General features: G+C 52.9%; 1 protein-coding gene across 3 annotated transcripts in view; it reads left to right on the forward strand.

The window, feature by feature from the left end:
• LOC129811448 (band 4.1-like protein 4) overlaps positions 1–14,035 on the forward strand; it is a 119,078-nt gene that overhangs the window by 35,216 nt on the left and 69,827 nt on the right. For all 3 annotated transcript variants that reach the window (XM_055862755.1, XM_055862764.1, XM_055862772.1), the window contains exon 3: positions 1,848–1,952. In XM_055862755.1, the coding sequence (XP_055718730.1) occupies positions 1,848–1,952 (105 nt within the window). The remainder of the gene's footprint in view (positions 1–1,847; positions 1,953–14,035) is intronic.

Consider the following 14,035-nt stretch of genomic DNA (forward strand, 5'->3'; position numbering starts at 1 on the left):
AGGTGACAGGCATATGCATCATGTGGTTTAATCAGAGATGAGACAACAGCAGAGGGAGAGAGGGTGAGCGAGGGAGATAGAGAGTACCTTAAGAGAAAGGGGAGAGAGGGAGAGAGAAAGAGAGAGAAGAAGAAGAGAGACAGAGAGAGAGCCTGTCTCCTGTGTCAGACACAGGCAGCCCACTTGTGATTCCCTTGGAGTGCACCTGCAGATTGGAGTAGATCATGAAAACATGCAGATGAGCTCTGAATCACACAGGAGGAAGTAATGAACCATTAACATGAGGAAGTGCACTACTTTAGGTGCCATAGGAATTAACTTGGACCCACTCATCCTATGTGGTTCTTTGGTCTTCTTAAACTTGATATCCTTGGTCTTCTTGAATTCTTAATAGGAGTGTAAGTTGTCATGAGACAACATATAAATTCACTAGGTGTCCCACACTGCTGCTTATTGTTCTACTGCTGAAAGATGGGATAGTCTGCTCTAAGAAGTCACATTTGGTCTCTAGCCAGCTGAGCGTGGTCTGTTTGTCTGTGTTCACATGCTTTGATGGCATAAATCATACTGACTTTGTCAGTGTACACCTTGTGATTCATCAAACATGTGCTTTGTGGTTAAGAGGAGCAGTCAGAGAGAAACACACACACACACACACACACACACACACAGTTTCCTCCTCTCTGTGTCAAGAGCAAACAGAGATAATTAGGTAAAGAGAGAGATGTCCTCCAGCCAAAACGGATGCTGGTGTCCTGTTAAAGAACACAACCCCAATGCAGAAACTCCGCTGGTCTGTCAATGATCCACCTGATACGATCTCTCCATCATACACCAGGGAAATGAGCATGTATCCATGTGTGTGTTGACATTCAGATGGAAAGGAAAGAGAGGAGGGTAGGAATCCCTGGGTTGTTTTGGAATGTGAGTGTGGTCTGTGTTTGTGTTTCAGCCTCACCATGAGATGATGTTAGCTGTGAGTAAAGCCCCATCTTTCATTACGGGCATCGATGTAGCCAATTAGATAGCACTCAGGATAAATCTAAAGAAACATTTTAAATGTAGGTGAGAGAGAGGAAGGTTTGGTTGGGTTGTGGTCCAGGCTGAGGCAAATGTGGATTGTTGGTGTGATCCATAATTGGTTTTCCATCGGAATAAATAGTTATATTGTCAGTGGATGCATTTGGATTGATGCTGTATCTACAAGAGAAGGCTGAAGTGCTGACAGATAAGATACGGTCAGCGATGTTTCTTCACCCTACAAAGGAGAAATAGATGTGATTATCTTGCAACAGTGGTGTAGGTGTTCTGGAAATACTCCTGGAACCAGAGTTTGTCTGGTTCATACTAAAATCAAAGTCCTAATATTGTTTCTTTTAGCAGATTGCTTTTGTAAGCCTCAGAAATGGTAATGAGAGGCACCATGAGGCGTGTAAATTGCAGTGGAAGGCAGTTTTCATTGCTTAGCAAAGTAATCATTTATATATAATTGATATTTCCCTGAAGACATAGGTCTACTCTCTTACAGAGTCTCTTTATGCCATTTCTGAATCCAGACACCGACAGCGAGACTATCTCTCCTCAGAATAAAATAAGAGCTATATTGTATATGCCATATATCGTTGAAGCTATTTATTCTTCAAAACATGACTGTCAGTACAGAAGCCCACCATGGTATTTCAGAATACTTTGCCTGTTGCCTCAGAATGCATTAATAGCTATAATGTGAAATCTATCCAGTTTATATTCCATAAGTAAAAACACTGACATCAACTTGATGTCTTTGCATGGGAACACGTTTGCCTGTGACTCAGACACTGAGTTCCAAAACACTTTGTGTTCCACAGAAGTCTACTAAGGGTTCGGTGGTGCTGGACTTTGTGTTGGACCATGTGAAGCTGGTAGAGACAGACTTCTTCGGGCTGCGCTACTGTGACCGCAGCCACCAGACGGTGAGTCACCAGTGATTTCTATAAACAAATTTATACAGATAATATATACATTTATAAGTGAATGTGTATATGAATGTGTGTCCATGTGAGTGACAGTATCTCAGCACACCACTGATAATCTCACAGTAGACCAGGGAAGGCTTTATGCATTATGACATGCTTATGACATTACATTATGAATGGGGCACCGGAGCGATTATTTCCTTCCTTCATATACACTAATCAAAGGGTCTGGTGAGATTAGAAAGGTTATTTCGCCTCAAGTCAGATGTCTGGCTTAGATATCTGAAGATCGTAGCTTCAGCTTGCCCCAGTCAAAGTGAAAATAGTAAGCATTATTATCCTATAAAGACAACAACAGCTCTGAATATTGGCCGGGGGTCATTCTCTGTCCTGTCATTCCTACAGAAGGTGCCATCACAGAGCGTCCCACGCAGGCCCAGCCCATGATAGGGTAGAGTAGGGCTGGGGAGGAGTAGTAATAACCCATGCTGGGCCCCAGGGCTACACACACTCAGAGTTAGTCAGAGTACAGAGCCATAAAAGAACATGATGATATCTGTGTCCTAAATGGCACCCTATTCCCTATGTATATGTAGTGCACTACATAGGGAATGGTTCTGGTCAAAAGGAGTGCACTATTATGGGAATAGTGTGCCATTTAGGACACAAACATACTCTCCCAACGTCCCCATCTCTCTCTCACATGGATGGGCGGTATCCTGTGCAATGCCTTCAGGGGGCTGTCGGCCAAGCCCTGATTTATCGTCAGACCAGCATAGGATGAAAGAAAAATAGTGAAAGGAGACTGAAAATGTTGGAACGCCAGCATCACTGTCTGTTTGACTTGTTGGATATAGCCTATGCCCTAACATGTACTATGCACTATTATAAACTGGGTGGTTCGAGCCCTGAATGCTAATTGGCTGACCGCTGTGGTATATCAGACTGTATACCACGGGTATGACAAAACATGTATTTACTGCTCCAGTTACGTTGGTAACCAGTTTATAATAGCAATAAGGCATCTCACGGCTAAGGGCTGTAACCAGGCACTCCGCATTGTGTCGTGGTTAACTTCTTCTGGCTGCAAGCCCGAAGCCGGGCACAATATGACAACAGCCACTTCAAGTGCAGGGCGCGAAATTCAAAATATATTTTTTAGAAATATTTAACTTTCACACATTATCAAGTCCAATACAGCATATGAAAGATAAACATCTTGTGAATCCAGCCAACATGTCCGATTTTTCAAATGTTTTACAGCGAAAACACCACATATATTTATGTTAGCTCACCACCAAATACGAAAAAGGACAGACATTTTTCACAGCACAGGTAGCATGCACAAAGCCAACCTAACTAACCAAGAACCAACCAAACTAACCAAGAAACAACTTCATCAGATGACAGTCTTATAACATGTTATACAATAAATCTATGTTTTGTTCGAAAAATGTGCATATTTGAGGTATAAATCAGTTTTACATTGCAGCTACCATCACAGCTACCGTCACAAATAGGACCGAAGCAGCCAGAGTAATTACAGACACCAACGTCAAATACCTAAATACTCATCAGAAAACATTTCTGAAAGATTGATAGTGTATAGCAAATTAAAGAGAAACATCTTGTGAATCCAGACAATATTTCCGATTTTTTAAGTGTTTTACAGCGAAAACACAATATAGCATTATATTAGCTTACTACAATAGCCTACCACACTACCGCATTCATTCATCAAGGCATGTTAGCGATAGCAATAGGCACGTTAGCGATAGCGAATAAACCAGCAAAAGATATATAATTTTTGACTAACCTTGATAAGCTTCATCAGATGACAGTCCTATAACATCAGGTTATACATACACTTATGTTTTGTTCGAAAATGTGCATATTTAGAGCTGAAATCAGTGGTTATACATTGTGCTAACGTAGCATCTTTTTCCCAGAATGTGCGGATATTTTTATGGCACTCAACTATTCTGACCAAATAACTATACATAAACGTTACTAAAAAAATACATGTTGTATAGGAAATGATAGATACACTAGTTCTTAATGCAATCGCCGTGTTAGAATTCTAAAAATAACTTCATTACGACATCCAGCTTAGGTATAGCGAGAGAGTACCCAAAATCTGGGCGCAAACGACTATTTCACATGTTCGACAGATATATGAAATAGCATCATAAAATGGGTCCTACTTTTGATGATCTTTCATCAGAATGTTGTACAAGGGGTCCTTTGTCGGGAACAATCGCTGTTTGGATTTAGAATGTCCTCTTCTCCAGTCAATTAGCACGGAAAGCTAGCAAAGTAGCGCGAAGCTCTCCTTCCTGAACAAAGGCACACAACGCAACACGCCTAACGTCCCGAATAAATTTCAATAATCTAATAAAACTATATTGAAAAAACATACTTTACGATGATATTGTCACATGTATCAAATAAAATCAAAGCCGGAGATATTAGTCGTCTATAACGACAGCTTATCAGAAGGCAAAACCAGGTCCCTTCACACGCTCTCCAGAAAACAGGAAACTGGTGACACGTCATGCCGAGAGCTTTTATTCGACCCCAGATCAAGTTATACACTCCATTTCTTCTCTCACTGCCTGTCGACATCTAGTGGAAGACGTATGAAGTGCATGTATTCTAATAAATATCAAGGACCTTTATGGGCAGGCCCTAGAAAAGAGCATCGATTTCAGATTTTCCACTTCCTGTCAGGAAGTTTGCTGCAAAATGAGTTCTGTTTTACTCACAGATATAATTCAAACGGTTTTAGAAACTAGAGAGTGTTTTCTATCCAATAGTTATAATAATATGCATATTGTACGAGCAAGAATTGAGTACGAGGCCGTTTGAAATGGGCACCTTTTATCCGGCTACTCAATACTGCCCCTGCAGCCCAAACAGGTTAAGAACAGTCCTTAGCCGTGGTATATTGGCCATATACCACACCCCCTCGGGCCTTATTGCTTAATTATCACACACCCTGAACAAGAGAGGATTCTTACACGGAACCCAAACCGGCTACGCGCGTGCACCATCGTGCGCTATCGTGCATAAATGTATTTTGTCCCCTACACCAAACGCGATCACGACACGCAGGTTAAAATAAAATAAAAAAACTCTGAGCCAATTACATTAATTTGGGGACAGGTCGAAAAGCATTAAACATGTACGGCAATTTAGCTAGTTAGCTTGCACTTGCTAGCTAATTTGTCCTATTTAGCTAGCTTGCTGTTGCTAGCTAATTTGTCCTGGGATATAAACATTGAGTTGTTATTTTACCTGAAATGTACAAGATCCTCTACTCCGACAATTAATCCACACATAAAACGGCCAACCGAATCGTTTCTAGTCATCTGTCCTCCTTCCAGGCTTTTTCATCTTTGAACTTATATGGTGATTGGCATCTAAACTTTCATAGTATTACCACAACGACCAGCAAAACAGTTCGTCATTCAATCACCCACGTGGGTATAACCAATGAGGAGATGGCACGTGGGTACCGGCTTCTATAAATCAATGGGGAGATGCGAGAGGCATGACTTTCAGTGCAATCTGCGTCAGAAATAGAAAGTTCTATTTTAGCCCTTGGCATCGCAGACGCTCGTTGGCGCGCGCGAGCAGTGTGGGTGCAATAATTGAATAACATGGATTTCTACATTTATTTTGTGATGCTCGCACACGCGACGTGTCAGGTCTGGTCAGCATGTTACATTGTTCACTCACGTCCCTCTAACCTTCAAAGCTCAATTTGTTTTTCTTTTTCTCTCTCTCTCTCTCTCTCTCTCTCTCTCTCTCTCTCTCTCTCTCTCTCTCTCTCTCTCTCTCTCTCTCTCTCTCTCTCTCTCTCTCTCTCTCTCTCTCTCTCTCTCTCTCTCTCTCTCTCTCTCTCTCTCTCTCTCTCTCTCTCTCTCTCTCCATCTTATCTCTCTCTCTTCATCTTTCTATCCATCTTTCTATCCATCTCTCTCTCTATCTCTCTCTCTCTCTCTGTGTCTTTCTATCCATCTCTCTTTCTCTCTGTCTTTCTATCCATCTCTCTCGCTCTCTTTCTATCCATCTATCTCTCTCTCTCTGTCTTTCTATCCACCTCTTTCTGTCTTTCTATCCATCTCTCTCTCTTTCTATCCATCTCTCTCCCTCTCTCTGTCTTTCTATCCGTCTCCCATCTATTAATCTCTCCCCACCTCCCTCTCTCCATCTCTCCCCACCTCCCTCTCTCTATCTCTGTCTCTCTATTCCTGTTTCTCTCTCTCTGGCTCTCTCTCTCTCTTTATTTTTTTTGTTATTTTATTACAATTCTAAAACAGTTATGGAGTTTGATGCTATGATAGAATAAAACTGATTATGGATCAACAAAATTGTAGTAAATCCCCAATACTAACCTAAATGACAGTGAAATAAAGCAAACCGGTACTGACTAAAAATATTCCAAAACATGCATTCTGTTTGCAACAAGGCACTACAGTACTACTGCAAAAAATGTGACAAAGGAATTAATTTTTTGTCCTGAATACGAAGTGTTATGTTTGGGGCAAATCCAACACAACACATCACTGAGTACCACTTTTTGTATTTTCAAGCATGGTGATGGCTGCATCATGTTATAGGGTATGCTTGTCATCTGCAAGAACTGGGGAGATTTTCCGGATAGAAAGAAACGTAATGGAGCTAAGCACAGGCAAAATCTTAGAGGAAAAACCTGGTTCAGTCTGCTTCAGTCTGACACTGAGAGACAAATTCACCTTTCAGTAGGACAATAACCTAAAACACAAGGCCAAATCTACACTGGAGTTGCTTAGCAAGAAGACATTGAATGTTCCTGAGTGGCCTAGTAACAGTTTTGACTTAAATCTTTTTGAAAATATATGGCGAGACTCTGAAAATGGCTGTCTAGTATTGATCAACAACCAACTTGATAGAGTTTGAAGAATTTGGAAAATAATAATGGGAAAATATTATACAATCCAGGTGTGCAAAGCTCTTAGAGACTTACCCCAAAATACTCACAGCTGTACTCATTACAGCCAAAGGTGTTTATAACATGTATTGACTCAGGGGGGTGAATTCTTATCTAATCAAGATACGAGTGTTTTCTTTTTCATTCATTCAACCCCCAAATAATGCATTTGACTTCCACTTTTTGGGGGGGACCAAATGTTTATTTGTTTAGTTCTTTTTGGTTCGTACCTGTAGGCTGCCACTCAAATGAAAGAACAAATCAATCAGTAAGAAATACAACATAGTTGTATATAAACAAGAAAAAAGGGGCTCCACCCTGAGCCTCCCATCCCGTTCCACCTACCCCACCCAGCCACCATGTCTCCACCCCCAACCTCCCATCCCGTTCCACCTACCCCACCCAGCCACCAAGTCTCCACCCCCAACCTCCCATCCCGTTCCCCCAACCCCACCCAGCCACCATGTCTCCACCCCCAACCTCCCATCCCATTCCCCCAACCCCACCCAGCCACCATGTCTCCACCCCCAACCCCCCATCCCGTTCCACCTACCCCACCCAGCCACCATGTCTCCACCCCCAACCTCCCATCCCATTCCACCAACCCCACCCAGCCACCATGTCTCCACCCCCAACCTCTCATCCCGTTCCACCTACCCCACCCAGCCACCATGTCTCCACCCCCAACCTCCCATCCCGTTCCCCCAACCCCACCCAGCCACCATGTCTCCACCCCCAACCTCCCATCCCGTTCCCCCAACCCAACCCCACCCAGCCACCATGTCTCAACCCCCAACCTCCCATCCCATTCCACCTACCCCACCCAGCCACCAAGTCTCCACCCCCAACCTCCCATCCCGTTCCCACAACCCCACCCAGCCACCAAGTCTCCACCCCCAACCTCCCATCCCATTCCACCTGCCCCACCCAGCCACCATGTCTCCACCCCCAACCTCCCATCCCGTTCCCCCAACCCCACCCAGCCACCAAGTCTCCACCCCCAACCTCCCATCCCGTTCCCTCAACCCCACCCAGCCACCACATCTCCACCCCCAACCTCCCATCCCATTCCCCCAACCCCACCCAGCCATCATGTCTCCACCCCCAAACTCCCATCCCATTCCCTCAACCCCACCCAGCCACCATGTTTCCACCCCCAACCTATCATCCCATTCCACCTACCCCACCCATCCACCAAGTCTCCACCCCCAACCTCCCATCCCGTTCCCCCAACCCCACCCAGCCACCATGTCTCCACCCCCAACCTCCCATCCCATTCCACCTACCCCACCCAGCCACCATGTCTCCACGCCCAACCTCCCATCCCGTTCCACCTACCCCACCCAGCCACCAAGTCTCCTTCCCCAACCTCTCATCCCGTTCCCCCAACCCCACCCAGCCACCATGTCTCCACCCCCAACCTCCCATCCCGTTCCCCCAACCCCACCCAGCCACCATGTCTCCACCCCCAACCTCCCATCCCGTTGCCCCAACCCCGCCCAGCCACCATGTCTCCACCCCCAACCTCCCATCCCGTTCCCCCAACCCCACCCAGCCACCATGTTTCCACCCCCAACCTCCCATCCCGTTCCCCCAACCCCACCCAGCCACCATGTCTCCACCCCCAACCTCCCATCCCGTTCCCCCAACCCCACCCAGCCACCATGTCTCCACCCCCAACCTCCCATCCTGTTCCCCCAACCCCACCCAGCCACCATGTCTCCACCCCCAACCTCCCATCCCGTTCCCCCAACCCCACCCAGCCACCATGTCTCCACCCCCAACCTCCCATCCCGTTCCCCCAACCCCACCCAGCCACCATGTCTCCACCCCAACCTCCCATCCCGTTCCCCCAACCCCACCCAGCCACCATGTCTCCACCCCCAACCTCCGATCCCGTTCCCCCAACCCCACCCAGCCACCATGTCTCCACCCCCAACCTCCCATCCCGTTCCCCCAACCCCACCCAGCCACCATGTCTCCACCCCCAACCTCCCATCCCGTTCCCCCAACCCCACCCAGCCACCATGTCTCCACCCCCAACCTCTCATCCCGTTCCACCTACCCCACGCAGCCACCATGTCTCCACTCCCAACCTCTCATCCCGTTCCCCCAATCCCACCCAGCCACCATGTCTCCACCCCCAACCTCCCATCCCGTTCCCCCAACCCCACCCAGCCACCATGTCTCCACCCCCAACCTCCCATCCCATTCCACCTACCCCATCCAGCCACCAAGTCTCCACCCCCAACCTCCCATCCCGTTCCCCCAACCCCACCCAGCCACCATGTCTCCACCCCCAACCTCCCATCCCATTCCACCTACCCCACCCAGCCACCATGTCTCCACCCCCAACCTCTCATCCCGTTCCCCCAACCCCACCCAGCCACCATGTCTCCACCCCCAACCTCCCATCCCGTTCCCCCAACCCCGCCCAGCCACCATGTCTCCACCCCCAACCTCCCATCCCGTTGCCCCAACCCCGCCCAGCCACCATGTCTCCACCCCCAACCTCCCATCCCGTTCCCCCAACCCCACCCAGCCACCATGTTTCCACCCCCAACCTCCCATCCCGTTCCCCCAACCCCACCCAGCCACCATGTCTCCACCCCCAACCTCCCATCCCGTTCCCCCAACCCCACCCAGCCACCATGTCTCCACCCCCAACCTCCCATCCTGTTCCCCCAACCCCACCCAGCCACCATGTCTCCACCCCCAACCTCCCATCCCGTTCCCCCAACCCCACCCAGCCACCATGTCTCCACCCCCAACCTCCCATCCCGTTCCCCCAACCCCACCCAGCCACCATGTCTCCACCCCAACCTCCCATCCCGTTCCCCCAACCCCACAAAGCCACCATGTCTCCACCCCCAACCTCCGATCCCGTTCCCCCAACCCCACCCAGCCACCATGTCTCCACCCCCAACCTCCCATCCCGTTCCCCCAACCCCACCCAGCCACCATGTCTCCACCCCCAACCTCCCATCCCGTTCCCCCAACCCCACCCAGCCACCATGTCTCCACCCCCAACCTCTCATCCCGTTCCACCTACCCCACGCAGCCACCATGTCTCCACTCCCAACCTCTCATCCCGTTCCCCCAATCCCACCCAGCCACCATGTCTCCACCCCCAACCTCCCATCCCGTTCCCCCAACCCCACCCAGCCACCATGTCTCCACCCCCAACCTCCCATCCCATTCCACCTACCCCATCCAGCCACCAAGTCTCCACCCCCAACCTCCCATCCCGTTCCCCCAACCCCACCCAGCCACCATGTCTCCACCCCCAACCTCCCATCCCATTCCACCTACCCCACCCAGCCACCATGTCTCCACCCCCAACCTCCCATCCCGTTCCCCCAACCCCACCCAGCCACCATGTCTCCACCCCCAACCTCCCATCCCGTTCCCCCAACCCCACCCAGCCACCATGTCTCCACCCCCAACCTCCCATCCCGTTCCCCCAACCCCACCCAGCCACCATGTCTCCACCCCCAACCTCCCATCCCGTTCCCCCAACCCCACCCAGCCACCATGTCTCCACCCCCAACCTCCCATCCCGTTCCCCCAACCCCACCCAGCCACCATGTCTCCACCCCCAACCTCCCATCCCGTTCCCCCAACTCCACCCAGCCACCATGTCTCCAACCCCAACCTCCCATCCCATTCCACCTACCCCACCCAGCCACCATGTCTCCACCCCCAACCTTCCATCCCGTTCCCCCAACCCCACCCAGCCACCATGTCTCCACCCCCAACCTCCCATCCCATTCCACCTACCCCATCCAGCCACCAAGTCTCCACCCCCAACCTCCCATCCCGTTCCCCCAACCCCACCCAGCCACCATGTCTCCACCCCCAACCTCCCATCCCATTCCACCTACCCCACCCAGCCACCATGTCTCCACCCCCAACCTCCCATCCCGTTCCCCCAACCCCACCCAGCCACCATGTCTCCACCCCCAACCTCCCATCCCGTTCCCCCAACCCCACCCAGCCACCATGTCTCCACCCCCAACCTCCCATCCCGTTCCCCCAACCCCACCCAGCCACCATGTCTCCACCCCCAACCTCCCATCCCGTTCCCCCAACCCCACCCAGCCACCATGTCTCCACCCCCAACCTCCCATCCCGTTCCCCCAACCCCACCCAGCCACCATGTCTCCACCCCCAACCTCCCATCCCGTTCCCCCAACCCCACCCAGCCACCATGTCTCCACCCCCAACCTCCCATCCCGTTCCCCCAACTCCACCCAGCCACCATGTCTCCAACCCCAACCTCCCATCCCATTCCACCTACCCCACCCAGCCACCATGTCTCCACCCCCAACCTCCCATCCCGTTCCCCCAACCCCACCCAGCCACCATGTCTCCACCCCCAACCTCCCATCCCGTTCCCCCAACCCCCCCCAGCCACCATGTCTCCACCCCCAACCTCCCATCCCGTTCCCCCAACCCCACCCAGCCACCATGTCTCCACCCCCAACCTCCCATCCCGTTCCCCCAACCCCACCCAGCCACCATGTCTCCACCCCCAACCTCTCATCCCGTTCCCCCAACCCCACCCAGCCACCATGTCTCCACCCCCAACCTCTCATCCCGTTCCACCTACCCCACGCAGCCACCATGTCTCCACCCCCAACCTCCCATCCCGTTCCCCCAACCCCACCCAGCCACCATGTCTCCACCCCCAACCTCCCATCCCATTCCACCTACCCCATCCAGCCACCAAGTCTCCACCCCCAACCTCCCATCCCATTCCACCTACCCCACCCAGCCACCATGTCTCCACCCCCAACCTCCCATCCCGTTCCCCCAACCCCACCCAGCCACCATGTCTCCACCCCCAACCTCCCATCCCGTTCCCCCAACCCCACCCAGCCACCATGTCTCCACCCCCAACCTCCCATCCCGTTCCCCCAACCCCACCCAGCCACCATGTCTCCACCCCCAACCTCCCATCCCGTTCCCCCAACCCCACCCAGCCACCAAGTCTCCACCCCCAACCTCCCATCCCGTTCCCTCAACCCCACCCAGCCACCATATCTCCACCCCCAACCTCCCATCCCATTCCCCCAACCCCACCCAGCCATCATGTCTCCACCCCCAAACTCCCATCCCATTCCCTCAACCCCACCCAGCCACCATGTTTCCACCCCCAACCTATCATCCCATTCCACCTACCCCACCCATCCACCAAGTCTCCACCCCCAACCTCCCATCCCGTTCCCCCAACCCCACCCAGCCACCATGTCTCCACCCCCAACCTCCCATCCCATTCCACCTACCCCACCCAGCCACCATGTCTCCACCCCCAACCTCCCATCCCGTTCCCCCAACCCCACCCAGCCACCATGTCTCCACCCCCAACCTCCCATCCCATTCCACCTACCCCATCCAGCCACCAAGTCTCCACCCCCAACCTCCCATCCCGTTCCCCCAACCCCACCCAGCCACCATGTCTCCACCCCCAACCTCCCATCCCATTCCACCTACCCCACCCAGCCACCATGTCTCCACCCCCAACCTCTCATCCCGTTCCCCCAACCCCACCCAGCCACCATGTCTCCACCCCCAACCTCCCATCCCGTTCCCCCAACCCCGCCCAGCCACCATGTCTCCACCCCCAACCTCCCATCCCGTTGCCCCAACCCCGCCCAGCCACCATGTCTCCACCCCCAACCTCCCATCCCGTTCCCCCAACCCCACCCAGCCACCATGTTTCCACCCCCAACCTCCCATCCCGTTCCCCCAACCCCACCCAGCCACCATGTCTCCACCCCCAACCTCCCATCCCGTTCCCCCAACCCCACCCAGCCACCATGTCTCCACCCCCAACCTCCCATCCTGTTCCCCCAACCCCACCCAGCCACCATGTCTCCACCCCCAACCTCCCATCCCGTTCCCCCAACCCCACCCAGCCACCATGTCTCCACCCCCAACCTCCCATCCCGTTCCCCCAACCCCACCCAGCCACCATGTCTCCACCCCAACCTCCCATCCCGTTCCCCCAACCCCACAAAGCCACCATGTCTCCACCCCCAACCTCCGATCCCGTTCCCCCAACCCCACCCAGCCACCATGTCTCCACCCCCAACCTCCCATCCCGTTCCCCCAACCCCACCCAGCCACCATGTCTCCACCCCCAACCTCCCATCCCGTTCCCCCAACCCCACCCAGCCACCATGTCTCCACCCCCAACCTCTCATCCCGTTCCACCTACCCCACGCAGCCACCATGTCTCCACTCCCAACCTCTCATCCCGTTCCCCCAATCCCACCCAGCCACCATGTCTCCACCCCCAACCTCCCATCCCGTTCCCCCAACCCCACCCAGCCACCATGTCTCCACCCCCAACCTCCCATCCCATTCCACCTACCCCATCCAGCCACCAAGTCTCCACCCCCAACCTCCCATCCCGTTCCCCCAACCCCACCCAGCCACCATGTCTCCACCCCCAACCTCCCATCCCATTCCACCTACCCCACCCAGCCACCATGTCTCCACCCCCAACCTCCCATCCCGTTCCCCCAACCCCACCCAGCCACCATGTCTCCACCCCCAACCTCCCATCCCGTTCCCCCAACCCCACCCAGCCACCATGTCTCCACCCCCAACCTCCCATCCCGTTCCCCCAACCCCACCCAGCCACCATGTCTCCACCCCCAACCTCCCATCCCGTTCCCCCAACCCCACCCAGCCACCATGTCTCCACCCCCAACCTCCCATCCCGTTCCCCCAACCCCACCCAGCCACCATGTCTCCACCCCCAACCTCCCATCCCGTTCCCCCAACTCCACCCAGCCACCATGTCTCCAACCCCAACCTCCCATCCCATTCCACCTACCCCACCCAGCCACCATGTCTCCACCCCCAACCTCCCATCCCGTTCCCCCAACCCCACCCAGCCACCATGTCTCCACCCCCAACCTCCCATCCCATTCCACCTACCCCATCCAGCCACCAAGTCTCCACCCCCAACCTCCCATCCCGTTCCCCCAACCCCACCCAGCCACCATGTCTCCACCCCCAACCTCCCATCCCATTCCACCTACCCCACCCAGCCACCATGTCTCCACCCCCAACCTCCCATCCCGTTCCCCCA

Source organism: Salvelinus fontinalis, chromosome 2, assembly GCF_029448725.1.
Source record: "Salvelinus fontinalis isolate EN_2023a chromosome 2, ASM2944872v1, whole genome shotgun sequence".
NCBI classification, from domain to species: domain Eukaryota; kingdom Metazoa; phylum Chordata; class Actinopteri; order Salmoniformes; family Salmonidae; genus Salvelinus; species Salvelinus fontinalis.